The sequence below is a fragment of the Corvus cornix genome, chromosome 1A, assembly GCF_000738735.6.
Source record: "Corvus cornix cornix isolate S_Up_H32 chromosome 1A, ASM73873v5, whole genome shotgun sequence".
Lineage (NCBI taxonomy): Eukaryota > Metazoa > Chordata > Aves > Passeriformes > Corvidae > Corvus > Corvus cornix.
The window spans coordinates 32,708,239-32,734,809 of record NC_047057.1 but is presented as its reverse complement, the minus strand read 5'-3'; the positions used below and the strand labels follow the sequence as shown (position 1 = coordinate 32,734,809).

The 26,571-nt window shown below is 36.0% G+C and overlaps 1 protein-coding gene across 7 annotated transcripts in view; it reads right to left on the bottom strand.

The window, feature by feature from the left end:
• Positions 1-1,785: 1,785 nt before the first annotated feature.
• Positions 1,786-26,571, bottom strand: part of XPOT (exportin for tRNA) — a 28,724-nt gene continuing 3,938 nt past the window's right edge. For 5 of the 7 annotated variants that reach the window (XM_039570816.1, XM_039570819.1, XM_039570820.1 and 2 more), the window contains 24 exons: positions 25,847-25,980; positions 23,946-24,028; positions 22,835-22,891; positions 21,310-21,379; positions 20,015-20,233; positions 19,250-19,434; positions 18,724-18,892; positions 17,243-17,479; positions 16,889-16,927; positions 14,212-14,274; positions 13,102-13,226; positions 12,083-12,227; positions 11,811-11,930; positions 11,539-11,633; positions 10,703-10,772; positions 10,163-10,401; positions 9,393-9,678; positions 7,451-7,640; positions 6,128-6,244; positions 5,927-6,042; positions 5,378-5,425; positions 3,498-3,569; positions 2,890-2,946; positions 1,786-2,419 (listed from right to left, as the gene is read on the bottom strand). In XM_039570816.1, coding sequence (XP_039426750.1) covers positions 2,393-2,419; positions 2,890-2,946; positions 3,498-3,569; positions 5,378-5,425; positions 5,927-6,042; positions 6,128-6,244; positions 7,451-7,640; positions 9,393-9,678; positions 10,163-10,401; positions 10,703-10,772; positions 11,539-11,633; positions 11,811-11,930; positions 12,083-12,227; positions 13,102-13,226; positions 14,212-14,274; positions 16,889-16,927; positions 17,243-17,479; positions 18,724-18,892; positions 19,250-19,434; positions 20,015-20,233; positions 21,310-21,379; positions 22,835-22,891; positions 23,946-24,028; positions 25,847-25,906 — 2,889 coding nt within the window. In that variant the 5' untranslated portion in view covers positions 25,907-25,980 and the 3' untranslated portion in view covers positions 1,786-2,392. Of the gene's footprint in view, positions 2,420-2,889; positions 2,947-3,497; positions 3,570-5,377; positions 5,426-5,926; positions 6,043-6,127; positions 6,245-6,318; positions 6,402-7,450; positions 7,641-9,392; positions 9,679-10,162; positions 10,402-10,702; positions 10,773-11,538; positions 11,634-11,810; positions 11,931-12,082; positions 12,228-13,101; positions 13,227-14,211; positions 14,275-16,888; positions 16,928-17,242; positions 17,480-18,723; positions 18,893-19,249; positions 19,435-20,014; positions 20,234-21,309; positions 21,380-22,834; positions 22,892-23,945; positions 24,029-25,846; positions 25,981-26,571 lie in introns of those variants that run through there. The other 2 variants (XM_039570817.1, XM_039570822.1) reach the window with 2 other exon arrangements.

The following is a 26,571-nucleotide window of genomic DNA, read 5'->3' as shown; positions in this document are numbered from 1 at the left end:
AACAACCATTTTATGAAGGAAGAAAATTTCTTTGCCAAAAAGGTGGTCAAGCAGTGGAACAGGCTGCCCAGGGAAGTGGTTGAGTCTCCGTCCCTGGAAGTACTTAACAGATGTGTTGGATATGGCACTTGGGGTCATGGTTGAGTGGTGGGATTGGCAGTGCTGGCTTAGTGGTTGGACTTGAAGGTCTTAGAGGTCCTTTCCAATCTAAATGATTCTGTGATTATCATACTGTATGTCTGTATAACTTGTGTAATTCACATCCCACACAGGTACCCAACGCCACAGCTAGTCAGAAACACATACAAAAGCATACAAAAACAAAAAATCCTTTTTTAATTCTTCAGGCTGAACCAACTTACACTCTCTGAAGATCCAGACCACTCATCCTACAAGATACTCATTCAGTTACGGATGGGAGGGCAGGGTACAACTTCATAATAGAAGCAGGCTAATGGGTGCCACACACGGCTTGCTCCTACACTTGGCGCTCTCTGCTTTATATCCATTCTCACCTGCCACCACCAAAGCAGGCAACACACTGTGAGGGGGAAGTGTTTCTGCTGCTTCAGCTTCCTGGATAGCTGATTATGGGCATAGATGAGCTCCAGACTTGGCACAAAGGGACCTGTGGGATGGGTGAAGGATGGTGGGATTGAGGAAGGAAAAGGGTCTCTTTTGGCAGTGGCCAGTTTAAAGAATTTGCTCATAAGGCTCTAATTTAATAATAGCTAAATCATCCTCTTAGCAGTAAAACCCTAAATCATATATAAAAACTAAGAGTTACTCCATTACACTGTGACTTAAACCCAAAAAGCTTTGCTAAAGATGGAAGCTTTATTGTTCGCTTCATAATCTGCCTAGTGAAAGCTCTGCCCTCTGTGTGGTAAAACTTCCATAAGGAAGGAGGCCAAGCCTGACACAGAAGACTAGCAGCAAATGCTCAGCCACAGCTGCAGTGTCAGGGGTGCAGCCTTTGTGCTGGGGAGGTGCAGGAGAATGGCAACACCGGGAAAGCACCAAGTCAGAGAGGGAAGGTTTCTAGTACTATGGGAGAAAATGAAATGGAGCATTGGTATGGCAGCAAAGGGAGGGAAACAGGACTGTGAAACTAGGAAATATGAAAAGCACCACAAGCACTCATTCTGTGATACAACTAATCGAATAACAAGAAACTTTTGATTAAACACATATAAATAAGGAACAAAATCTTACAGAAGTGATACTGTCTTATTGAAGGTAGTAAAGGTATTTTCTTCCCTCACTGAAAAATGAAAATGGCAGTATCCTCAAAACATCACCACACTCTTGATTCCAGATGCTGCTTCTGACCCACCTTCCCATTTATTTTCCAATTAAAGTGAATGAGGAACACAGCACCACAGAGTCTAGGAAAAATGCTCATCCGATTATGGTAGAGGTAAGTCAGCTTTTTACTATGGACATCAGTTCATGAGGAAAGGATTATAAATCCCGTGCATGGCAAGACTCGAACCTTCCTCTGCCCCTATGAAATAGTTACAAAAACTTGTCATTTTAGAGAATTAAAAAAATAAAACTAGCAGCATTCTACTAAAAATCACTGTATAGACCACTGACGCTACTGAAATATTGCAGTGAATGCAATTCTTTCTGCCAGCATCTTCCACATGCAAGGGAGCAACACAATTTATTATCTAAGCATCAGAAAAATTGCCAGGTTCCACTCAAATATAACAGCCAGTAGGTTCAAGAATGCTGTAGCTTCTAAAGATTCAGCCAAAATGATTCAGAGAGACTTACACATTTCACTGGATAGAATTTTATTGTTTTTATAAAAAAAAGATAGAACCAGATGCTACTTTTAAATGAAATCATTTATTACACCAATCTGTTTTATAGGAGGTATATATATATTTTATCATTAAGACAACTTCAATAAAATGACTATCTACAAGAAGGACTTTGATTGTTTTATTTTCATGTCACCATACAGGAACAAATGAATTTTATGTCTTATTAAAACATTTTACTCCGTATCAAAAATGTACACATTTTAATAACCATTGCTATGGTCTGAAGGTATTTTTACATTTAATTCATTTAATTTAAAAAATAAGTGTAATTTCATTGCTGTATGTGTTACAGTGTAAGCTTAAATCATCCTATACATAATAAAAGTTTGTGTATACAGATAATTTTTCATGTTGTCACATACCTTCATGTCTGAGACACAGGTGGGGAATTTGCATTTCTTTTTTGCAAAAGGTTAAAGTACATACTGATGTGAGCACAAAGCAACATTTCTTAAAAACAAAACCAGTTTGAATGGCACAAGAGTTAGCGTTTTTTATAAATTAACAACCAGAGTTCTGCTTTATGGAAACAGGTACATGAGATTCCAGTACTTTCCTTAGGGCTTGGCTCGCTGGAAAAATACCTGTGAAGAATTATTTTTAAAAAATTAAAGGAAATATAAGACATGGAATGCTTGAGGTATAACAGAATTAGTTTGAAAGAGCTAACTTCTGGGTTTAACATACAGGTTAACACATTAAGTTTAGGGATGCGACATGCTATTTGGTTACACTCACACCCTCAAAAATGATGCAATCTGACATTCTCTACAATTAGGCACCACATTTTTGCTTTTTCAGATATTAAACAAAAGCCACAAGAGTATCAAACTACTGAGACAGCAAGCTGCTAAGAACGAGTGACAATTTTGTAGATTTATGGCTGTTTGCTCTGTCTTTCCAATTAACTGCTTTACTACTTGGAGATTCCCAATAGCTAAAAACTACTAAATAATTCAGTATTTTGATTTTACTTCAAGTCACTACTATGACTGAATTGTATGGTAAACTTCAAATGGAACTAAAAGCTATTCAAAGAAAAAAACCTTTATACCTTTAAGTAATTTTTAAAAACTTTAGCATCAGGCTGCTGAAGTGCTTGACAGAACTCCTGTGAGAACAAAGAAATACAAAGTAACTAACTGAAGCAATAAAACAACCTGAGATATATTCATATGCAAAGCCATTGATGTTAGCTTCTGTTTTCCCTAATGTACAACCGAAGAAAAGTGCGCTATGGAAAAAAACTTGTAGAAGGCTATGACAGCCCAAGTGCATTCTAGGGTAAAAAGCAATTTGTTTGGTTGGTTTTTTTTTTTTTTTTTTCAAATACAGGATATCTGATTCACTTTTAGCTGAGGAGAAAGAAACATGACTATCTACAAGGAGATCTTCAAGTTAAAATTTGAATTAAAGTAGGAAGATTGCTTAGCCAGTTACATACACTGGACTCTTTCTTTTTTTTTTTTTTTTTTTTTTTTTACGAGGTACCTTTACAGTGTCTTTATTCCTTATGATAAATTAATCCTACTCTCATATGCAATAACTGAGTAAATTTTACTGTGGGATAAAAGGAGGTTAAATTTGTAAATATCCATTTCTCCCCATTTAACATTTATGATTGTTAAAGAGTTTTCCAAGTATTTGTTTAGGAGTTCCTACCTGGATTATCTCAGGAGCTACTTGCAGAGAAGGCAAATACTCTTGCTGAAGATACTGAATGCACTCAGGACCCTAAAGAAAAGCAGTACACAATTTTTTCAAGCTTACTTTTTTACAAATGGAAAAATCACAGCCTTATACTGTATGGTGGTCTACATGACCATTTTACACAGAAGTAATGCTTTTCAAATGTTTATGCTATTCTCAGCTGTTAGCAAATAAAAAGATTTCTCAATCTTGGTATTAAAGGTTTGACTGCAATTTGGTTGGTACCTTTTGTTACACAGAAGAAAAATGCACTAAAAATTGCACTGAAATAAGAATTACTATAGAGTTAAACAGTTTGTTACATGTGAACTATAAGAGTCAATTAATTATAGAGGCAGCTCTAATTTCACTGACATTTGGAAGAAATAAAAAAATTAGGTATTAGTATCTGCCTACTGATCCCATTGCAAAATTCAGTAGCCAAGTGCAGATGAACACAGAATTTCTCCTCTTGTAACACTATGTAATCTGCAGTGAACTAAGCAGTAATAAAATGGACTGTCCAAACCTTTGAGCAAAACAAACATTTTGATTAACACTTCAGTTTTTGTTTTCTTTACCTATATTTATCAGATAACTTTCATCACAGAAGGGATCACTGCACAAGCTGGCAGAATACCAACATAACCCAATAGATCTACCAAGGGAAAGTGAACCAACTATTAATTCACAAAAGTGACCCTGGAACTAGAACATGGTATACACCTCACATGAGGGGAGAAGACTTCAGATCATTTTTTAGCAGTAGTGTTTGTCCTGGTTCTGGCCCGAACAAGGAAAATTTCTGCAGTAGCCAGGAGGGGTGCTTATTCTGTACCACCTCTCCAGGGCAGCATGGCAGCAGTTTGAGTATAACTGGTTTTCTGTGTGGAGCACTTTCTTTTCACATGTAAATAGTTTGCTTTTCTTGTAGCCCTTTATTTATATTGGTGCTGTTATGCCTCTTATTTCACTGCTGTTCCCAGTAAATTGTTATCTCAACCCATAATCTTCATCTTTTGTGCCTCCAATTCTCCTCTCCAGTCTGACACTGGGAAAGGGAATGGAATGGGATGGGGGAGTGAGCAAGCAGCACATAGTTTGGATTATTGCAGTGGGAACACTAAATTGGGGAACATTGGTCCTAAACCATGAGAGAGCTAAAAGAAACAGTATTTGCACTAGTAAGTTACTTCCTTTACCAAAGCTTGTTTTCCTACAGATTTGTCTCTTCCTTGCTTTTGGGGAAAAAGGACTCCTCAGTTAAAACACAATCTCTTTCCTACCAGTTCAAAATTTCTTACAGTTTTCTGTAGTTGTGACTTTTACTTGCATCTGACAGAAAAGATAGCCTGTAAGTTAAATGATGTAACAAAAACAAACATGAACATAGAAACTATTTCATCTCCTATTAAAACCAGAATACACTACACTCTTTTAGGCATTAGACAATGCCACATTTATTTTTTCCATAAATGTTTTTCATCTAGTCTCCTACACATCAACATATACTTTATTCTTCACACAGAAGTGCTCTACAGTACATCATTAATTGCTCTTTTATGTTAGTTTAATTATACACTGGAAAGTGAAAGAATGCCAATTGATTCGTTTAACACAGCAAAAAAGTGAGCAAATTTTTTCCTTAATGAAGAATCAATATTTTGCATTAATTTACCAAGAGGTAGAACTACTGGATCATGTATCCATGAACAGAATTATGATCATCCTTTTATTTTATATAACAGTAGAGTAGGAATTCACCCTAGTAAGTATCTAACTTTTAGAAATTGATAAAACCACTAGAAAGAAACCTGTGACAGTTATTCTCTGTAAAGTATCATGACGCTTACCCTTTTGAGATGAATTGTTTTTAACGTCACTGCACATTCTGATAAAGCCTGAAATGTAATACAGAGCATTAGACTGTTGCACTGGTCTACTGGTTCACTATTCAAAGCTAAAGAACCTAATGAGACCCAAAACAAGGGCTAGTTCATGCCATTATCCCTTCATTTTCCCCTCACACAATGCCAAGTCTTGACCTTCAAGGTTTTGTTCCACTCTAATCAGAAAAATTTCTGCACAGCTGAATCCAAAATGAACTAGAGAACAGCCAACTCTGTATGTTCGCTTTCACTGAACATTAGTTAATAAGTAATGCAGGTCAATGTTAAATACTTAGATCTCCAGTTGATTTTGAGCCTAGGTAAACGACAGAATACACTACCCCAATATTTAATAATTAATCATACAGATATCTAAATTTTAAAAAATCTCACAAAACCTAAGAGATTTTATTTCTGAGATGACAATCTTTAATACCACATGGCTACTGTAGGTTTGTTAGCTTGAATCTGCACCACAAGAATGAATGCAAAAAAACCATCCATAATACATACCAGTACTGTCTGGGCATCTGCTAAATCAAATGTTTGCTTCAAAGGTGCTAAGAAACATGCAGGAACAATGTGCTTGTAGACAAAGTCTGCAAAACCTACTGGTCCATCTTTACCTCCTAAAAATAAAAATAATATTTCAGGTTCTATTATTGCTTCATGGGTAGTAGCAGATGGAAAGGAATTCTGGAAAGACATTCTTACCCCAAAGCTCCACCAACTTAGAAAGAATAATAAAACAAGTCTTCTGTGCAATAGGATCTGGGTAATCCACTGCTCCTTGAATGACAGTGAACAACACACGTTCCACATTCTCTGCACCTTAAACACATTAAAATGAGCTTGTCACTTCAAATTGCAGCCTAAAATGTTTTGGTACTCTTACACTATTTTATATAAATACTGACCTGGAAGACATGCTTCAACTTCAAAATAGCTCTTTTTTGCACAAATCTCAATTATTTTTGGGAAGTTTCCCCTACGATGCAAGACAACTCTTATTTAGGTTATATTTTTTTTTTTATGTTGGAAATTTAAATTGCTCTTCTGGCCTTTAACACACACAAAGGTGAGGGCAGTACTTTGACCTGTTTACAAATGCAGATTTTCTCCTCCCTACCTAAACTTGGAAGAGTTAATTAAAACTCAGCAGCACTGAAGTAGTTATCTTGCAACATATGGCAAGATATTTTTCACACATTTAAAATTTCTGTGGTGCATCTTTGTTTATTTGTTTGATCCCTTTAAAAATTTCTTGGCCCATCGCAACTACCAAGTGTGTCTTTCAAGAAAGCTCTCATCACTAAATGCTACGTTTTCCTTTCCCAGCAGTATTACCACCATTTTAAGACAGGGGAAAGGAATTCTGAGCTCCACTTACTGGATGAGTGACCTTAAACTTTCTGAAGTCCCTAACCATTTTGGTGGAATTCAAATAGAAAGAATCACTTAAAGTATCAAGCGACTAGATATCTGACTTCAAATTCCCACTATGAAAAGAACTAATTTGCATCTGGCCAGTAAAAGTGAGGAAAACCTGGTAACTACATACATACTAAGTCACATGATGCCTTCTACCATAGGTAACAAGACCAGGCAACAGTGATAAAAGTTTACAGGATTTACTGATGTGTCCTTCCAAAAACAGACACAATGAATAGTGGCAGCTGTGAGTGGTCTTGCCCAGCAGTCTGAACACTGCTATACATTGTATAATCTCCAATTCACCAAACAAATACAATGACACATGAAGATGTGTTGTCACTGTTCTTGTCCTAATAGACATGGTGATCACATAAAGCTGAAAAGATCAATAGGAAGAATATGCCTATTATAGCTGGATTTCACAACCCCAAATTCTTGTACAACAGGTAATTTGAATCAGCAAGTTCAACACAGTACTTCCATTAATCCATTCTGCTGTAATATAGTTAATAGTACTTGCCAGGAACTAGGCTAATAATTTTAGTAGATAAAATGTAGGTAAGAATAACCATAGTATTATCCTTGAGAAACTGAATTTCTTACCTTGATTAGCTATGACTTCACTCATTCCACTGCCAGTTACTGTCTGCAGAAAAGCAAAGTAACTCCTCCGTAACATTTGTTTTTCTAAAGCAGCAGACTGGTCATTTTCTTCTGCTGGAAGGAGCAACACCTCAAAAATAGCATGAAGTAGTGGCATAAACATCTGTTGCAGAAAAGGTGAAACCTGTGTCTGTGAAGATCAGAAGAGGGTGTCAGCTCAAAAAGAGAACTTCAACATTTAGAAGTTAAAACTTGAAGGCTCACTACAATTCTCAGCTTGGATTCACTTTTAATGTTAGTAATTTCATATAATTACTTACAACAAAGCAAGTTGCATCAGGGTCACCATAAACATTACTGTACCTTGACTTACACATCACCTATTTTAAGCCTTTTGCACAAAAATAACTAGTCTGGTCTAGCCTCATTTTGAGTAGGAAAAGGTTTTTCAGGATTTTTCATCCTTCTGTTCAGACAGGCAATTTCAAATTTCCTGGAATATCATCTCTAAGATGTTAAAACTGGCAACAGGCCAGCTTTTATAGAACTTTGCTTTAAGGATTACTAAAGAAAAAGTTTTCCCACTGGCATGACAGAATAAACTTGTCACTTACAACACTTTTAGTGAGAAATATACGTAAGGGCACTAAATTAATTATGAATTGAAAAACTGAAGGTGCATGCTATTCAGTCACACCCTAGAATTCCACAAAGAGGCAACTCATACGTTTATTTCTTAATGCTTAAGGCAAGATTTTATCTTTTATCTTCTCTTTCTTATGCCTCTGAAGTATTAAAGGTGAGACTATAGAAGCTAGGATCTTTATTTTACCATGTTATAGTAAGAATAGTACTGTATCACACAAACTTAAATATTACACCTGAACATGGTATGTGTCCAGTCTTGCCCCTGTGACTTTTATCTTCCACATCTTTCACAGACTAATTATCTACTGTTATCCCAGATTGCCTTTAGCATAACTTGCTAAAAGGACTAAAGTAGTAAGAGTCTTCCTCCCTAGTCTCTTAAATACTTGATTTTTCAAAATTCCCTCTCTGCTCTGAAGATTAGCTACTCCAGCAGTCCATCCACACGCTATCACAAAATGCACTTCTCTTCACTTGCAGCAATTTTAATTTTGCATTCTGCTGGGAAGTTTATTTAAGCTTATTTAAGTGGCTTCTTAACCTTTTCATACAGCAATGAATTGCCCAGACCATTCACAGCAGTGCAATATCCTTGTGGCAGCTCCAGGGAATGGACATGGGTAACACGTTTGTAGCTTCATCTGTTTTGCTGGCTTTACATTAGAGCCGTTTGAAACTGGAAGGCTCTCAAAGGTTACACTTCAAGAGCCTTTGCTAGATTATCAATTGACAGTCCTACTGCTACTTAACGCACGTCTCGTGTGCAATTTCCAAACCTCAGTGTTTGTCAATCTACTCTGAATAACAGTACTTGAAGTCTCAGTGTTTATTTTTATGCACCACCACCCAGAATAGAGATCTTGTAAATCTATATTCCTCCCTATACACATATTTGATATTTCTGTATATCTATCTTCTGGAAATCACATTATAAGAGATGAGAAAGTTCACTTCAGATTTGTGTATTTTGTAACATTAGCTTAAAACTTCAGTGGAAGGCATGAAGTTAATTGTGTCAATAAAAAAAATTTGCACTGCAAGTAGTATTTTAATATCAAATCCAAAAAATTAAACAATATAAAATTTTAAGATTAATCAAAGAAAAAAACCACTCATTTAATCACTGTGAGTCCAGCAATGTATGACTGTGATCAAAGACAATGTTTCCCAATAGTAGTCTTCAAAATACACTCATTTATTAATTCTTAGAGTTCTAACATAGTTCTGTTTTTCTGGAACTAGAAAAGATCTCTCTGCAACACTTTGACCCTGAAAAGCTTATGCAATATCATACCTTAAACTTAGCTGTTATTTGGTTTATAAGAGGAATGAATTCTTGAAGATCTTTTGCTTCACAATCTTTAAGCATGTGTTCAGAGGCAGAAGGAATGAATGGAAGAACTTCTTCCTCTAGGCAAATAATCATGCGGTGAAGGAAAGTGCGGACACCACTTCTCAGAACTTCCTTTTGTAATGGACAACTGAGAGCTGGCAGAAATGTTTGTAAGCAGTCCAGATAAACCTCTGAGCATCCACACTGTTTTACAGTTTGCTTATTGCTGAAAGCCTTGCTGGTTCGGCTGTGGAAGCACACATCAAGTTTTACATAAGCTCATGTTCCAGTACAATGAAGAAGCAGTAAAACTGAGAAAAAATGCTTTCCAACCCAGGCACTAAACTGCAATACTCCATTTCATGAATTGGGAGCCAGACAGTGGAAGTAATGAACAGAATATTTTGATATGAAATAGAATCACTTTGGCAGTTTTTGAGAATTAAATCCTAACAATTTACCAAAAACATATGATTAGATTAGCTCCATACAATCCTTTGAGTAAAGAAATAGATGCTGGTTCGTTATAAACTTGCTCAATATTCTCTGAATCTAGATCCAAAACAGACTCTAAGGGGACTTATTTTCTCAGCTATCACAAGAAATTCTACAACCACTGATGATTTTCTAGGTTAATAAAGTAGAAAACTCAGTCCCTTCTTCCCAGTAAATCCTTTGTATTTCCCTTTTACTCAAACCAGAAACAGACAGTGTTACTGTGCTGTACCTACCTAGCAAACCCAACAGCATGATTGAGGCAGTCAGCCAGTGCCATCTGTCTGTCCTCATCTTGTGCCATCATCAGTTTTTCTAACAATACTTTGAACTTCTCCATCAGCGGAGTCAACAAATTCCTCATCAGAACCTGTTTTCTTTCTGCAGAGTATTCGCTGTTAACTATTAACACTCCAGCTGTTTCATAAATGAAAAGTTGATCATCACTGCTTAACAGTGCCTGGTAGCCATTTTCCTAAAATGGAAGATAACAGGCATAATTCACTAAGTGTCCTCTATCAAGGCTGTCTTCTCAAAGTTCATAGCCTTTTATATATACACCCATCTCTATGCTATACTCCCAGAAACCCACATAAACAAGATTATTGCAGTTAGGTACAAAAGTAAGATGTGCAAGTGATCTCACACCAGAAAAGCAGGATAACTACTTGTGCTTAAATGTTTGCATGCTAAGCTTACAATTCAGCAAGTACCCAGGCACACTGATGAGTAAGTGCAAGCCTCATTCATTACAAAAACCTGCTGCAAATACTCACAGGAGGAGAAAGTTCCATCAGGTCTTGTATTCTGTTCAGAACATCTTCAATAAAGGGATTCATTTGCTTACTGAAGTAAAACACAAGTACATAACACTACTTAGAAGCACATGCATTTAGGTTTCAAGACATTTTGTTTAAGCTGTGAAGTTAAATGCTAAACTATCTTCTCCATATAGGAATCCCCTTTAAATATCAAAGCACTGCCACAGAAAAATCTGGCTTATGGGTATGATGCTAGTGGTAGGCCAAATAAATACATGGCACAGTGGGAAATAACCATTTCTTTCTTTCCCTCATTTTTATAAACATGCATCATTTAAGTGAAATATTTTGATTAACAGTTGAAAAATAAAAGCATGCTGAAATCTGAGCCATCTCTGAGCTTATTCCATCTCTATGTTAAATACATGCCTGTGAAACAAGACCAACAGGAAAAGATTGTTCAAAGGACTCATACACTGAGTAAACTTCATCAGTATAAATTCTAAAACTATTCAAAATTTAGTTAGGAACAGGGAAGAGTTACTCTTGAAAGTCTCCAGATCCACTCACACTCAGCTCTGCTTACTGAGAACAGACGTTTATATTGTTCATCAGCTTTAACATCTGATCAAAATATACTAGGCATATGTATTCCACTACTGTGTTCTGTGACAAATATTTTCACTGCTACATTAGTATTGCACAATAGAACAACCCTGCTAGAGCACTGTTTTGATATTTTACTTCACTGCAGTCCATCTGAAGCCCAGCCTGTTTCAATGACAACTGCGACATACAGAAGTGTTACGTATAGTAAATTCAGTGCCACTTGGATATATTTATTTACTCACTTAAGAGACTTGACAAATCTGGAAAAGAGGTAAGCTGTTCGACTTCGTACTTTGGGACTGGTATGACGAAGACCACGGTGATCTAAAAATGCCATCTGCAATCAATAAAGCATTTCAGTCTTAGAATCCCTAAACAAGGCAGGGGGGAAATCTAATCATCCAATGAGTTAAGAAACCCAGCCTAGTGACCTTCAGAGAACAAGAAAATTTCCTAAGTCTTAAGAACTTATCTAGTCTTACCTAGTTAAAAATGTAAATGAGATGACACTTACTAGTACAGTTGGAATGTGCTGAGGTTCAACAGCAAAGAATTTTTCATATCTAACCACTGTTTCAAAAAATTCCAGGGTCACTGATGTGTGTTGATAGGCACTAACACCAGAAGTCACCAGCTACAAATAAAAGCATTAGCAAGTTAGTATTTTAGCTGTTTATAAAACCTAACTGCAACATAAGTGACATGCTAGTAATTAAGATGAGCCATTTGAACTGAAACATTCCAGTCTTTACTGGCACTTTCAAACAGCTCTCAGAACATGCTTACCGTTCTCATCATGTCTTGTAAAGCTGTAGCTTTAGTAACATCACCAGAGAAGTGAGCACCATGAGAGACAGGAAGAGCCTCAGCCAACATATACAGCAGCCTTATTGCTACTTCCACTTCCATAAATCGTGTAGTCTGCCAGTTCCTAGAGAAAGAATATGAAGATCATGTTAGTCTTTAGTACCCTATGAAATAATTACAGTTCTATCATGTTAATATTTCCTTTTGAACCTTCTTCAGATGTACAGCATAAATAGAACAGATTTAAATTAAGGAAAACACTGGAAGGCCCAGGCAGTAATTCAGGATGCTTCTGAAAGACTTTATCCTCTAAAATAGCACATCCTCATCAGATCATCACCAACTTTCTTTCATCAGTTTCAGCTTGAAAGCTACAGATTTCTTATGTGCTTATTTAGGTACAAACCCGCTTACTATGACATATGGACAAGCCATTCAGCTTCACATAAGTAAGAGGCTCAGTTAAGGTACAAGGTACCCACAAACAATACTGGATTCCTATTTGTACACACACAACTGTCCTTCTAGCCAGGGAACTAGTAACGTTTCTTTGCTTGCATGCAGTTTCCAGGACTGGATCTACTTTTTTTTTTTTCTTTTACAAAAATACTTCACTTAGATTTTTCCCCCCATCCAACCTTGTTTTCCTGATAAAAGTAATGCATAATATTTACACCTCAAGGAAAGTCTTATGAGATGTGTCAAAGTGAACACCTGTCCAAACAGCTGGGTAGGTAAGTGACAAAGATCAAGAAACATCTCTAGGAAAGAAAAGCTACCATTTAAGGTTACAAAATGAAAGCTTTTTCTTTCTGAGGAGCTGAATAACTGATTATACAAAGTCATATTTATCATTAAGTTGTAACGAGCTCATTCTGTCAATTGACTTCACTTTGCTGCATCACACATTTCACTACAAACTGATGGTTTACAAAAGGAAAATAAAAACCAAACCCCAAAAAGGCATCATACAAAACAAGTTATAAACCCCAACTTACTGAAGCGTAGTGTTAAAAACTCTGCGGACAGATGCCAACAGTAATTCTGGTGAAACCTGAGCAAGTCTGTCCAGCAACAGTTTCAACTGTTTTCTGTACTCCACAAACATTGCTTCATCTTCACCCTACCAAAAAAAAAAAACCCCATTCACATCAGTTAAGTCCTTATTTTCATGTTTAAATTCATCCGCAACTGTTTTAGACAATTACACCTAAAGCAAAAACATGTACATACAAAACCAGTTTAGTACACTCAGAGAATTCAATAATGCTCATCCAGTGCTCTTGCAGCATAACAGCAAGCTCCTTTTATGGCTGGTTATAAGATGTTGAGATCCACTGCATTCAGTCCAGAAACATACTAGAAAGGCTTTCCAAAATGAAAACCAGCCAAAAGTACAAGAAAATGCTCTTGGCAAAGCCTTATTGACCCAATTCTTAAAAATTGACTCACTCCTCAAAGACATGCTTTCTCAGCATCTAGCTTAGTTTTAAAATTGGACTGACAAGATTTGTAATGGACTGGATATAGTTAAAGTTAACCCTTTTAAGATTATAGCTCTCTGAATAGCCCGGGGCAAAGTAAGTCTGTCGCACATACTCCATCGTTGCTGTTGGCTGACAGAGATGTTAAGCATGGAAGGAAAATGAAATCAAAGACCTTACCCCACCTTTAGCTTATTTTTGCAGAGCTTTGACCATCTCCAGTAGCTCAAGCAGCATGTCTTTTGAGAGTTTCATTACACAATACTTCTCAAGTATTTTTGCGAGATAGAACTGACATGCAGAAACATGCAAATTTGCACTGTACAAGCCACCTCAACAGCTATGTTTAGTTATCAGCACAGCTGTATTTGCCTAGGAATAGCTCTGTACAACCACAGCCACAAATACTGTTAACTCAGCTGGCTTGGATATACCTTTACTATGTTGTTTTGTTCTATGCAGGCATGCCTAGAAGCTTTCCAGCTAGGAAAAAATCTCAGCCTATGGACTCTTGCTTCCTACCTTTAAATATTTAGTCTATGAAAAATAGATATTTTAGAAGTGTGATCAAGTTTTACTACATATAATTAAGTTGCACATGTGTTTATTCCGATAACACAATACCTCATTTTCAAAATTATATTCTTCATCGTATGTCAACTTCTTCATAACAGCCAACATGATTGCCTAAGATAAAAACAGAACAGTAAGCACAGAAACAAACAAATTATAAGAAATAACAGTTAAAAATACTAGAGTAAAGAAAACATTAAAGCTAGTGTTATGTGTTTACAAATATTTTTAATCCCTTTCAAACTGTTATTTTCAGAGATTTAGCAGAAGTTAACAGTCCAAATCAAAACAGATGGATTACATCCAAACAATACACAGATGTTATTCCAGACAGACAGCATAAATGCTCTGGACCTCTCAGTCTCTGATAGTATTATCTAGCTTTATTTCCTGCTTGTAATTTGTGCTGTTCAGTTCACACTGAAAATGATCAAGATGACTGATCTAGGCAGAGGAAACAAAATAGGCTGCCCAAGATACTATTTTAAAGGGATAAGTCAGCTTAGCTATAACATCAACTTCTCTAATATTGAATAGACATTGATGTTACCCACACCAATTACTATGAACTAAGTGTTTTGCTATCTTTAATATTGCTGTTTCAACACTGCTTCAAGAAACAGTGCACTTTACTGTAGTACTTATAACTACTATCCATTGCATGTGGTAAATACTTCTGATTCAAGTCTTTTAGTCTAGCCATTGTCATCGATGTCAATAAAATAAATCATTTATATATTTGGGTTGCCATCCTTAATCCTGCAGAACAAAGTTGCAAAAAGCTTCAATTACGCTTACACGATCCTTTATACATAAATCATTGACTAAGTCTGGGAGAAGGACTGGATCCAGCCGCACCTAGACTCCTCTCTGAGAAGTTCAGAAGGCAAGGGGGCCTTTTCTGCACCTTGTCTCTCAGTGGGAGGGTCTCTCTACACCTTGCCCAAGACTTGCAGCAGCAAGCTGTCTGAATAATTAGAGCAATGAAGTGCAACATAACCTTAGTAGTGACTGTTGATACATCCTAAAGCCGATATAAAGGCTTGATCTTAGCTCTACTTAAGTCTGAATGAAACCAAATTTAAAAAAAAAAAACCTTTTGACAAATAAATAATGACTACTATTTTTCATTTTAACTGCAAAACCTGAAATTCATCAACACCGAAATGGACCAGTGAATTAAATCTAAGTTACTGAGGTGAAATTCTTGGTCATCTTGCAGAAATAGATACTTTGACACCTTGTGTCAAAGTGTCACCTTGACCTGTGAGAATTGTCTGCTTCTCTCTAACAAGTGATACTAAAGAATTAGAATAATTGCAAAACATTAACACAATATACTTGTAGCTGAAAATGTTTAGAAGGGCCTGTCATTCTAAGAATTAAAAATGTGATCCTGCTGATGAGAAAAAGCTTTGCAACTTCAGAGGCACAAGAAACAAGCCCCCCCTTTTTCCTGTTCAAATAACGAACAAGTTGGAAGTGTAAACTTTAAAATGCAAAACTTTAAAGGAACACTGCTAAGCACAAAATTTAAAGCTTAAGACAAACAACAATAAGATTTAGACTATTTCGCATTATTTTATTATGAGTTGGATAAAAGAAAAAAAAATTGTTATGATTACTTCCCAGTTTAACAAAAATCCTCAAGAAGTGCTCAGTAAAATTAAGAAATAATTGCAACATGAAAATCTCCATTATGAAAGCAACTTAAACCAACATATTTCAGGGCAGTAACTTATTCCAACTTTTAGTATCTTAAGTGTACTGCAGTAGTAATATCATTTGATGTAGCTGTCAGAACAAAAGACAGTCACAAAAATAAAAAGATTCAGTGTTATTATCAAAGTTCTCTTATTGTGTTACCTAATCCAATTTAAACAGACATCAGACAAAAGGACATCAAGATAGTCTACACCATAATTATCCAAATTCAACTTTTCATGTTACAACAGGTACAGAATTCAGTTTTCTTTGTAAAGGAAAAGGAATCACACCCGTTAGCTGTATGAACTTACGAAATAACTGCACCAATCTAACCAGTTCAACATCCAAATTAGTACATCTACATTGGTGCAGAACAGTCAAAGAATGGAAATAGAAGGACTGGGCTGACAAATTCATGTAAGTTTACTACTTCCAAAGCTTTACTTATTAAACTTAATGTTTTACATATAAATTTAAGATTATCTAAACTCAAGCACATAAACTTGAGCTTAATGTATATTTGATATAATGTTTAACATATAATTGCTCATAATTACAACTGTTATCTCTCAATTGTTGCTTCTTTCTTAAGCTTAACTTCTATTATTAAGGGTTATATTTATGACAACCCTTCCTAGATTTCTTCCAATCCTTTGGAATTAAGGCAGGTTTTAATAAAAATAAAAAACTTCAAGAAAACAACTCTTCCCTGTTGATTTAAGAGTATTCTGTGAACAGTATAGCCTGCAGAGGAGTTTGCCAACATATGCATTAGGGTTGTTTGGGAAGACCAGCTCTAAAATAGCTTTCATCTTCATACACAATTCAATATAGGTTTACTATTTAAAGAAACAAGTGCAGTTACTTAGCAGAAGATGGAACATACTGTCCTTACTTTTAATTACTGTCACATACACATTGAGGCATATAAATGAAATGTGATTTGTTTCAGCAAAATGAAATATACCGATCCAATGTGTCCTTGAAGTACAGAATCTGTAGTAAAAAAAGAAATACCTACCTCTACATTAGCTTTTTGTTGGTCTGAAAGTGCAGAAAGCTGTAAAATAAAATTCAAGTGTTATTTTTTTGTATTCTAACTCGGTCATTACTGTCTAATAGGAAAAGAAAGACTTGCTTTTTTAACAGCCATGTGATCTGCAAGCCTTCTTTCCCCTTAACACAAGATTTAACTCCTTCAGATCTCTAAACAATACTACGGAAATAGCATGACCACAGGCATTAAAGATACTGAATACTAATTAGTCAAAAAACCTATTTTTCAAGCCTGTTTGCACATAGTATGAGACATTCACACAAAAATCAAATAAAATCATGTCAGAATGGGTGTTAAATTGAAGCCAGACATATTTACTTGTTTCAGGATGTGAAGGTAGTCGTAACAAAAGCCAATGATGTTAGAAGAGATGTCATCATCTTCATGAATTAGAAGTTGCAACATTAGGGCCACTTTTGCTTCAATAGCTTGCAGAGTGTCTTGAGCACTCTTCATATCACCATTTTTTATCAGTTTAGTCCAACTAGCTATTAATGCTTGCCCCATCCCATTGACCAGCTTAGAAAATCTGGCCAGAAAATCCACATCATCTTCCTGCAAGAAAAGACACCTGATTAAAAATACTATCAGAGCTTATGTTTAAATAACATGAGATTACATACAGACTGTACTACCCATATCTAGTATGTAGAATTAAATCAACGCTTGTCTCCTAGCCGGAAGCTACAATTGCCTGGTTCATTTTCCCCTGGGAATGGAGAGAGGAAAAAGTTAAAGCAATGCCAGATTTGACTGTCCTTCATTACACAACAGTAGCTTGCTTCATCTCTTCAGATTTGTTTCTCTCTTTACAGCAAGAGCAGGATCAAAATAAAAGCAGTAGCACATGCCTACCATAAATTTTAGGCTGTATAAGAGGAAAACCTTTTTATGGGAAAACGTCAAAGAATTAACAGCTGTAGGTCACTTCAGAAATACTGATAATGAGTACCTTTCAGTACTGCCTGTAAGAGAGAGTTAATATTAAATACTTCTGGCTTGTTTTTGCAGAAATACATTGATCAGAATTCAGACATACCCTAAAGCAGTCACCTCAAAGAGATGCTTTGGTCTCTGCCATAACTGTACAAAAGTGAAAGAATAACAAGTCTCCCTAAGAAAGACTGAGGTAAGATTTTTATTAGTAGGAATACAAATTTGACAAAGGTTTCAAAATTAAGAGGTAAAAGCCTTGCAATCTAAGAACTACAGCTTCATAAGGACTGGTTGTTCTTTTTCCACAGCAGGTAGTGAACAGCTGTTCCTTAAACATGGCAACTGACAGGGAATGTGTGCTTAGTTAGCAGGTATACTTTTCCAGCTTACAGATAAGCATTTCAAGCCTCACGTTTGATGGTGCACACATGCAAAACAGTATACGTGTCCTTAAGAAAGTTCTTTCTCCTAATTATGCATAGAATTTTTTAGGGTGAGACATTAGATCAGCTATCTTGGCTACAATACCTATTACAGGATCATTCAGGAGAGCAGATTCAAGACAAGGAAACACACAAGCAGTATTAACAGTAGGCACAACATGCTTTAGGAGAGGAACAGAGGAGTTACATAATACCTTGTTTCTAGAATGAAACACAGTGTGTTCAAATTAATAATGAACATTAACAACAAGCTCTTACATTTAAATGTGAGAAAACTGTAAGAAGTGTTCAGCTTTGATGCAAAAGCACAAGTACTTCCCTCTAACCTATGGACTGTTTATAATTTTCTGTGCATCTGCTTATTTAAGAACTGTCAGAAACCTATGACTCATTCCTATTGTTAAAAATCAATACACAAACCTGATCAATACTGAAGAGGCCAGCAGACTGCAACACTTGACATAAAGACTCAACCAATTTTGTTTTATCAATTGGGTCCATTCCCTTATTTACAATTTCAAACAAACAATCACAGGCTTCTTCCCGGAGAACTTCCACAGACATGTGACCTAGCAGCATATTTATAAACCTTCAGAGAAAAAAAAGTTTAGCTTTATATGTACAAAGTAACATTGTATAGAAGCTTTATATTATTTGTGTGCTTATTTACAATGATCTCTTTTTATAAAACAGTGTCAAAGTCTATTGTACTGACAAAACTCAACATTTTATACATTTTAAAGAGAACACAGCAAATTGAGTAGTGTTCAGTTTAGCCATTATACCAGCTTAGCTTGCAAAAACAAATCACTCTCCTAAAATTCCCAAAACTCCAAACATAAAGTATACAAGTCCTTCAAAGATTATTTTTAATTCTATTTCATTCTATATAGTCAGCACACTACCAAGGTTATTTTGCAAACCTTTTCCATCAAAACCTTCTTACCTTTCATTGGCTATCAGGCTCAAATCTATCCAGGATACATAAGCTCCAACTACTTCAAGGCACTGGCATGTCAACTCTGAGTTATTATATTGATAATTTTGTAAGATTTGGTACCACGATTCCACCAAACTTGGAATGCACTGTTCCCTCATAGTATCTTTTAATAAGGTGTTCCTACGAGCCTCCTATCAATACAGAAAAAGTATAAATCAGTCTTGTCACAGATTAGCATCTTGTCAGATTAGTAGCATTTTTGTATCCACTGACAGACATCATATGTCATAGCAAGATAAATAAATCAGAAACCCAGAGAGAATGCTTTTTTTCCCTTTCCAACAAATAAAACCAAAATATCCTAGGTTTTCCCTTTTTTTAACCACAATGCCCAAACACTGAAAAAAAAGGCAGAAAAAGAAGAGCACCTCTCTAGATCATTAAATGGACTTTTCATGTTAGGACCCCTTAAAACATGCACTAGAAAAAAATTAACATTTTAAAATGAGTCAGTCTAGCATTACATTGGCAAACTCGGTTGATTAATTTTTGCTTGCAAGCTTTCAAGCAAAACAAAAAATTAACTGAAAAGTATGAAATCACAAAAAGCATTAAACAACATATGGCTTTTGGATTTAAACTACCTAATGTGTCTAAGGCAGAGCTGCCACAGGAAAAAAGCATATCTATTATTAGAGCATTCTGCTCTAATTAAAGTAAGAGAACTTCTTAAAAATTTAAAACAAGTGTTAATGCAAAATAATAACTTGCCTCTGATGTATGAACAACATCCCGGTCCACCAGCTCAGCATCGACAGCCATCAGGATTCTGAGGTACATATCCACACCTCGTGGATTAAGGTCAACTACTGACAGAATGTCAAAAAAAAACTTGGGCCATTTTGTGAGATACTCAGTAACAAAAAGCAATGCAAAGACTTGTGCTGCTTTGTTGCGAATAAAAGTCTTCTCAGGCTGGGGATTCAGCATCTGGCAGAAACAAGACATTTCATCCGTATGTTTTTAATAAATTAGAGAAGAATCGTATGGGTTTGTTGAACTCTCTGTAGTGGTTAATGTAGTACCTCTCTTCCTGGCTGAGACCAATAAATAAACCCTTACCTTTCCAAGGAATTTGAAGAAAATTTGGCTAAATGGTCATGCAATAGGGAAAACGTTCTCTATGGGCAATACAGTCCTAAGCCTTTCATTCAGTACCAAGACATCAAGTGTACTACTCAAAGACTAAAAGGTCACTTGTCAGTTTGGTGAAAGTTACAGTCGTCCTGCAGCTAGCTTGTGCCTGTGTTAGATGTTAGTGCTAAGAAGAGTAAGGCAAGTTCCTAAATCTAAGGGGAAAAAATAAAATCTGTCACTACCAATCTCCTCTCCTTTCCCTTTTATAAACTCCTAAATGGAACAGTTTGGTACAAAGCAAAAACCAATTATATTCCATTTCCTATTGTTAAGTTTTCTACACAGCAACTATGTTAATCTTCAGTGCAGAAGTCAAATGACAACTATATAATGACAGGTATGGGCAAAGACTTGTATAAGCCCAGTGGATGGTTCTGCTGACTGCAAACCCCTGGGTGGAGCTGATACTACAAGTTTGGCTACAGTAATTAATTCCACAAGAAAGAGTATTCCATACTCTGCCATGGCACTAAGCAGAGGAGTGATAAACATATGCCAGCATTCTAAGTAGACAGGAGTTCTCTCAGGAGGGTCTTAGAAACAGAATTACTGCTCCTCCTCCAGACACTCAGACCATCAGGAATCTGTATGATACCTCTCTAAAGGGAACCTTATTTCACACATAATTGATTAAACCACAATCATTATGTGATGCAAGAGTTATGTATTTAGTAATAAGTTCAGGCATGGACTTTTCTACAACACTTGATTTAAAAAAATTTCTCACAAACCTGTAACCATCAGATACCGAATATCTTCAGGAAGCCATCTTTAAACTTAAATGACAGATTAAACATTTAGTCCACACTCAGTGCCCTATGTCAGCCTAAAAGCCTAACATGTAAGACTGCTGTGAAGGACATACGTACCTGTGCTTGCAGCCATGTTATGAGCGTTTCCCTAATTAGCTGCTGCTGGACTTCAGTAAGTTCAGAGTATCTGAAACAAAAAATATTGAGGTCAAAATGGAAGGGTGCTTCATGACAAAGACCAACACTCAGTAAAGCAAAAACTCTTATATGGTATATAATGTTCCACATTCATGTAAATGGACAGCAATTTGCAAAGCTATTTGCGCGTTAAAATTTTGACTCAAAGGCAAAAAAAAAGAAAAACATTTTACCCATAGTAATGGATCACATTTTGAGGCATTACTGCCTCCTGTGTTGGAATAGAAGCTTGAAATTTTGCAGGAAGGCTGCTCTATCAGGGACATGACCTACAACCCTGATAAAAATACACATTTGACCATAAGCCAAGGGGGGAAGGAAGAGACATCTGTATATGCTTGAACTTGTTTACTACACATTGAAGACTAACACTAGTGAGTACAAGAAGTCCTTCACTGATCTGACCTACACTACATTTATTATCAGACTTGTGTCAAAAAACCCAAGGAAGTAATTCTGATTTATGTCATACACAAAGTCCCAGCAAATTTTGACATTATATGCAGCCCACCTCAAATACTACCCATACCTCTGCCAGGACTAGCGAAGCTGAGAATACTCTACTGCAAAGAGAGTTAGCTATATGCTTGTAGAGTCCTTAATAGGAATGACTGCTGAATGGGACTCCAGTGCTCCTGTCACAGCCAACTATTCATTAGAGAGGAAAAAAGCACCCCACCAAAAATGTTGGAAGAAAATAAGCAGCAGGAAAGCAAGAGAAAACATACTGCAAGAAGCAGGTGACAGTAATGGAACAAGCAGAGGAAAGTGGACAGTGAAGTAAAATTAGATAAATAAAGTCTTTAACATTTGCACTCATACCTAGCTAAAAATCAGCCAAAAAAATACATCTTACTCTGATCTAAACTCCTGACCCACACGTTTGGTGTACTACAAGCATTCACAATGACATTCAAAGATTCCATGTTGCTCAATTCCAGACCAAAGGAGCCCAAAGTGATATAAAAATACAGTTATGCGCAGTGAAATTTATATTATTAGAAAGTATTTTTCCCTAGAATTATGGTTCTATGAAACCACCAGTCAGTGAAAAGACTTTCTCAACTTCTCTGCCATGGTTATAGAATAGGGAGGGCTCTGTCTGAAGTCCAGGACGCTGTACAGTGGAGGGTTGCAAAAATCATTGAGAGTAGAGAGTAAAGCTTGAACCTCCAGACAGGAACAGCTAAGTCTCAAGCAGTCCTTGCTAACTAGCTCTGCACTGGGCCATACCCAGGTTTTAGACTAGTTGAGAGCAGAGCATGCTGCTCAAAACCTCTCCAAGGAAAAGGTAAAGAAATACAAGAAAGCTCTCTGGACCAGACTACAGACACCTCATCAACCACAACTAAGCAACAGATACCATAATAAGTTCATTTGCAAGCAGAATAAAAAGGGAAAATTAAATGGATGTATATGGGCGGTGTCAAGAAAAATTACTCACTTGAACTTAACTTGATGTTCCAGAACTTGAAAGCAGAAGAACTTGATGTGATCATCACTAGAAAAGAAAATTCTGTTACTGGAAGCAATATGGTACACATTTCTGTGAAGAAAAAAAATCCTCAAATATTACAACCAGATTGCCCCTCTGGCACCAGAAAAAACCAAAATTGCTGCTACTGTTACATCAAAGCAAAATGAGCAACTGTTACACTAATATTTATGTTTGATACTAGTCTTTTTTTTTTATAGCCACCTAGTTGTTATGGTTTGATTTCAGTATTGAAGAAACAAAACTACAATACCTACTGTATCCCGCCCTCACAAAAATCTGTCACGCTTCAATAGTATCTTCAAGGCCCACTACTACACTAAGTGCAAGTTGTACACTGCATCTTAAAAACCAAAGGTAAAAAATTGAGGTATAGATTAAGAATAGACATTCCACATGCTCCATCATCCACACCACTTTTTCATCTTATTATCTATAACTTACAACAACCATAATGTACATTTTAAAGATTATAATTTCTAATATTATGTGGTTTTAATTACTACACATTCTCCTGGAGTCAGTAGATTTGATAAATCATTTACAAAAAAGCATTCACTATAAACTACTGCTGTTATTCAGGAGATATGCACCCCTCAACTTCCTTCCAATTTGAATTATTCTGTAAAACAGTGACAACCTAGTATTTTTGATGCAAATACATAACTATGTGCAAAAATAGTGGCGGTTACACACTCTTTGCATCTTGAAAAATGGGATGGCCTACTCCATAGAACAGGGGCAAGGAACTACTTATGAGATTACTGCATATAAAGTCTATAATCTCACAGTGGGCAACTTTTAGCGCTTCTTTTCCCCTGGATTTCAAACACCAGCAGTCTTTAGGCTACTAAACTATCATGGAGTTTAATTTATACATTGTTCTTCCTTGAAAGGCATTATACAGAGGCCAGAGATCAACTATGATACTAAAAATAGTATGAAGATCATATTAGCTTTCAACAATTTTTTGTCTATTATGCTGCACTGCTAAATCAGACCCACATATATTACTAAAAAATAAGAAAAATAAGAAAGTAAGAAATTACAGTTACATTACCTGTATATACTCTGAGCTAATGCTTCTGCACAGACTTGCCAAGCATCCTGAGATATCTTGAGCTGCTCAAAGTAGGCTAGTGCCTGCAAAAATTGAGGTAAGTTTTGCTTAAAAAAGAGCAAAGCACATAGCAATACATCTCATTCACACTTGCCCTGATATTTAAACACCTCTTCTTCAAAAAACCAACACTATTTGGAAACATTTCAGTGGCTCCCTAATCACCTTAACACTGAGTGGGTTTTTTCCAAATGCTAATATCATAGGTACCCATTTCATATTCAATACAAAGATTTTTGTTACTTGAATACAGAAGTCATAGAATCAGAAGTGTTGAGGTTAGATGGAACCTCCAGAGATATAGTTGACTAGAGCAGCTTGCTCAGGGCCTTTCCATTTAGGTGGAAGTTCACATCCAAGTTAAAATTCCTTCCACAAACTCTGAAGATGTGGTGATTTAGATTTTTCACTGAAAACAACTCACTATTTTTGTTGCACCACTTTGCATGTATTCAACACCCCAAACTCAAAAAACACTCGAACACTGACCACCTGGACAACTGTCAGTTTATGAATCTTCTACAGAAATTGAGAAAACATCTAGCAAATTTTAGATAATCGAGTTACTTATCAGGACTTCTAAACAGTTTTGACAACAGTTAATTTGATTTAATTGCTTTAAGACTCAGTGTGGCCTGTAATACAGAACAGTAAAGCAAGTTTCGAAGCAGAGATTAGATTAACAACATTATTTCAATTCTATGAATGCCTGTATTTCAAGGTGGAGGTTTGATTGTTGGACATTTTTAGGGGCTGCTTTTTGCATTAGTTTACATAAAGGTTTCCATTCACCAAAGTCATCTCCCAAAGTAATTATTCAGAAGTAAGTTCTAAAATAAGAATTCACTTCCTGTAGTTAGTACTAGTGATTTTTTTATCCTTAATATATTGCTTTACTAGAAATGGTTTGATACTTCCCTTATGTTACATCTTACATGATAGTGGAAAAGGCAGGTCCCCTTCTGCTATGAAATATTTCAAAACTGGGCAGACTGCATAGTTAAAAGGTCAATAAATATAAAAGCTTCCAGTTTTAGTGATATTCTATTAACAGATCACTAAAGATTAGCTATATCCATCCTTTTAAAAAGGACAAATACCCAGAACCAACATATTTCACAGGCTGCTTAGCAAATCAAACCACATTTGTAACTGTTTTAAACATTCTAGGATTTGTTTTACAAACATAAAACCATGGTATTAACATCCTTGTTACTGAAAGATTTTACTAGAAGTTACTTTGTAGACAGTTAAATCAACATGGTAATCAGTAAGCGGAGATCATTACTCAATAAATAGTTATATAAATAACAATTTCTTTTCATAAGAGCATCTCTTACGCAGTAAATGTTACCCACATACCATGATTACTTTCTTAACCTAAAGTAACACAAGCTTCACTACAATTAAACCCACACATTGCATTAAAAAGACACTAAAGCTAGGTAATCCATTAAAATTATAGTTAAAAAAATTATCTAAGAATCAACAGGCCAATTTCAAGCAAATTGTTTTCTGTGGCTGATTTTCATTCCATGAGAACCTATGTAAGGAGTTGAGCAACAGCTACAAAGAATTGAAAAAACTTAAATAGTCAGAGTCCAGAAAAATAAATTCTATGCATGTTAAGTGCAATTAAACTGAAATGCAACAGAACTGATAATACACAACCCTCAGCCTACAAGTTTGCAACATGGCTTTGTTTCGTACTTGCCACCACAAACCCTATGCATTGGCTTACAAAATAAACCCACCAAACCCCCTCAGCCCATGAAGACATGAGAATTTTGCACTGCAATACCACCTCCAGTTATTAGAGAGAAAAGGAATTAATTACATACTCTTTGTCTGAAGTCTGCATCAGCATTTGGGTTTAGCCCTAAAAGGGCTTGTTCATCCATCTCTATTGCTATACTCGTTGTTTCCTGTTCCTAACTGCTTTGCCCACTTCTTCTAGAGGAGAAAATACAATCATCTGCAAATAAAGAAAGTTTATTTGCTCAGCAGAACTAGAAAAATTAAAACCAGGACAGCAACAATGACACAAGTTGGCCCACAAACCTCAAACTATGTACTCCAACTAAACATGAATGCACACACTTCTGATACAGCTATCAGAATTCTAAATCCTTTAATCAACTTCTCACAGTACTATATTTTGTACTGAATAAGGAAATTTTAAAGTCTTTATATATTTCAGTTCTCTTGAAAACTTAGTTAACAGAAAGATGGCATTATGTATTCAACTGAAAGGCTTGAATTTCAAGCACACAGGAGTTTCAGCAAGATATGACATACGCATAAATCTACTCCTTCAGTGAAAAACCACAGGCTGTTTCCCCCCGCCACAAAACTGAAAAAAGAACCAAACCAACAAAAAACCACTACTAAACTCCAATATAGTTAAGATGCTTCATAAACCCACTTACAAAGTATTTCCCATGGTGGGGGCAAAGTCATTAGGAGGTCTTTCTTCTAAGGCAAGCACATACAAGCATCTTAGAAATTAACCACAAAATACACCATACTGAGTTGTTAACAAAAGCTTTCTGTTCCTACTGATGGG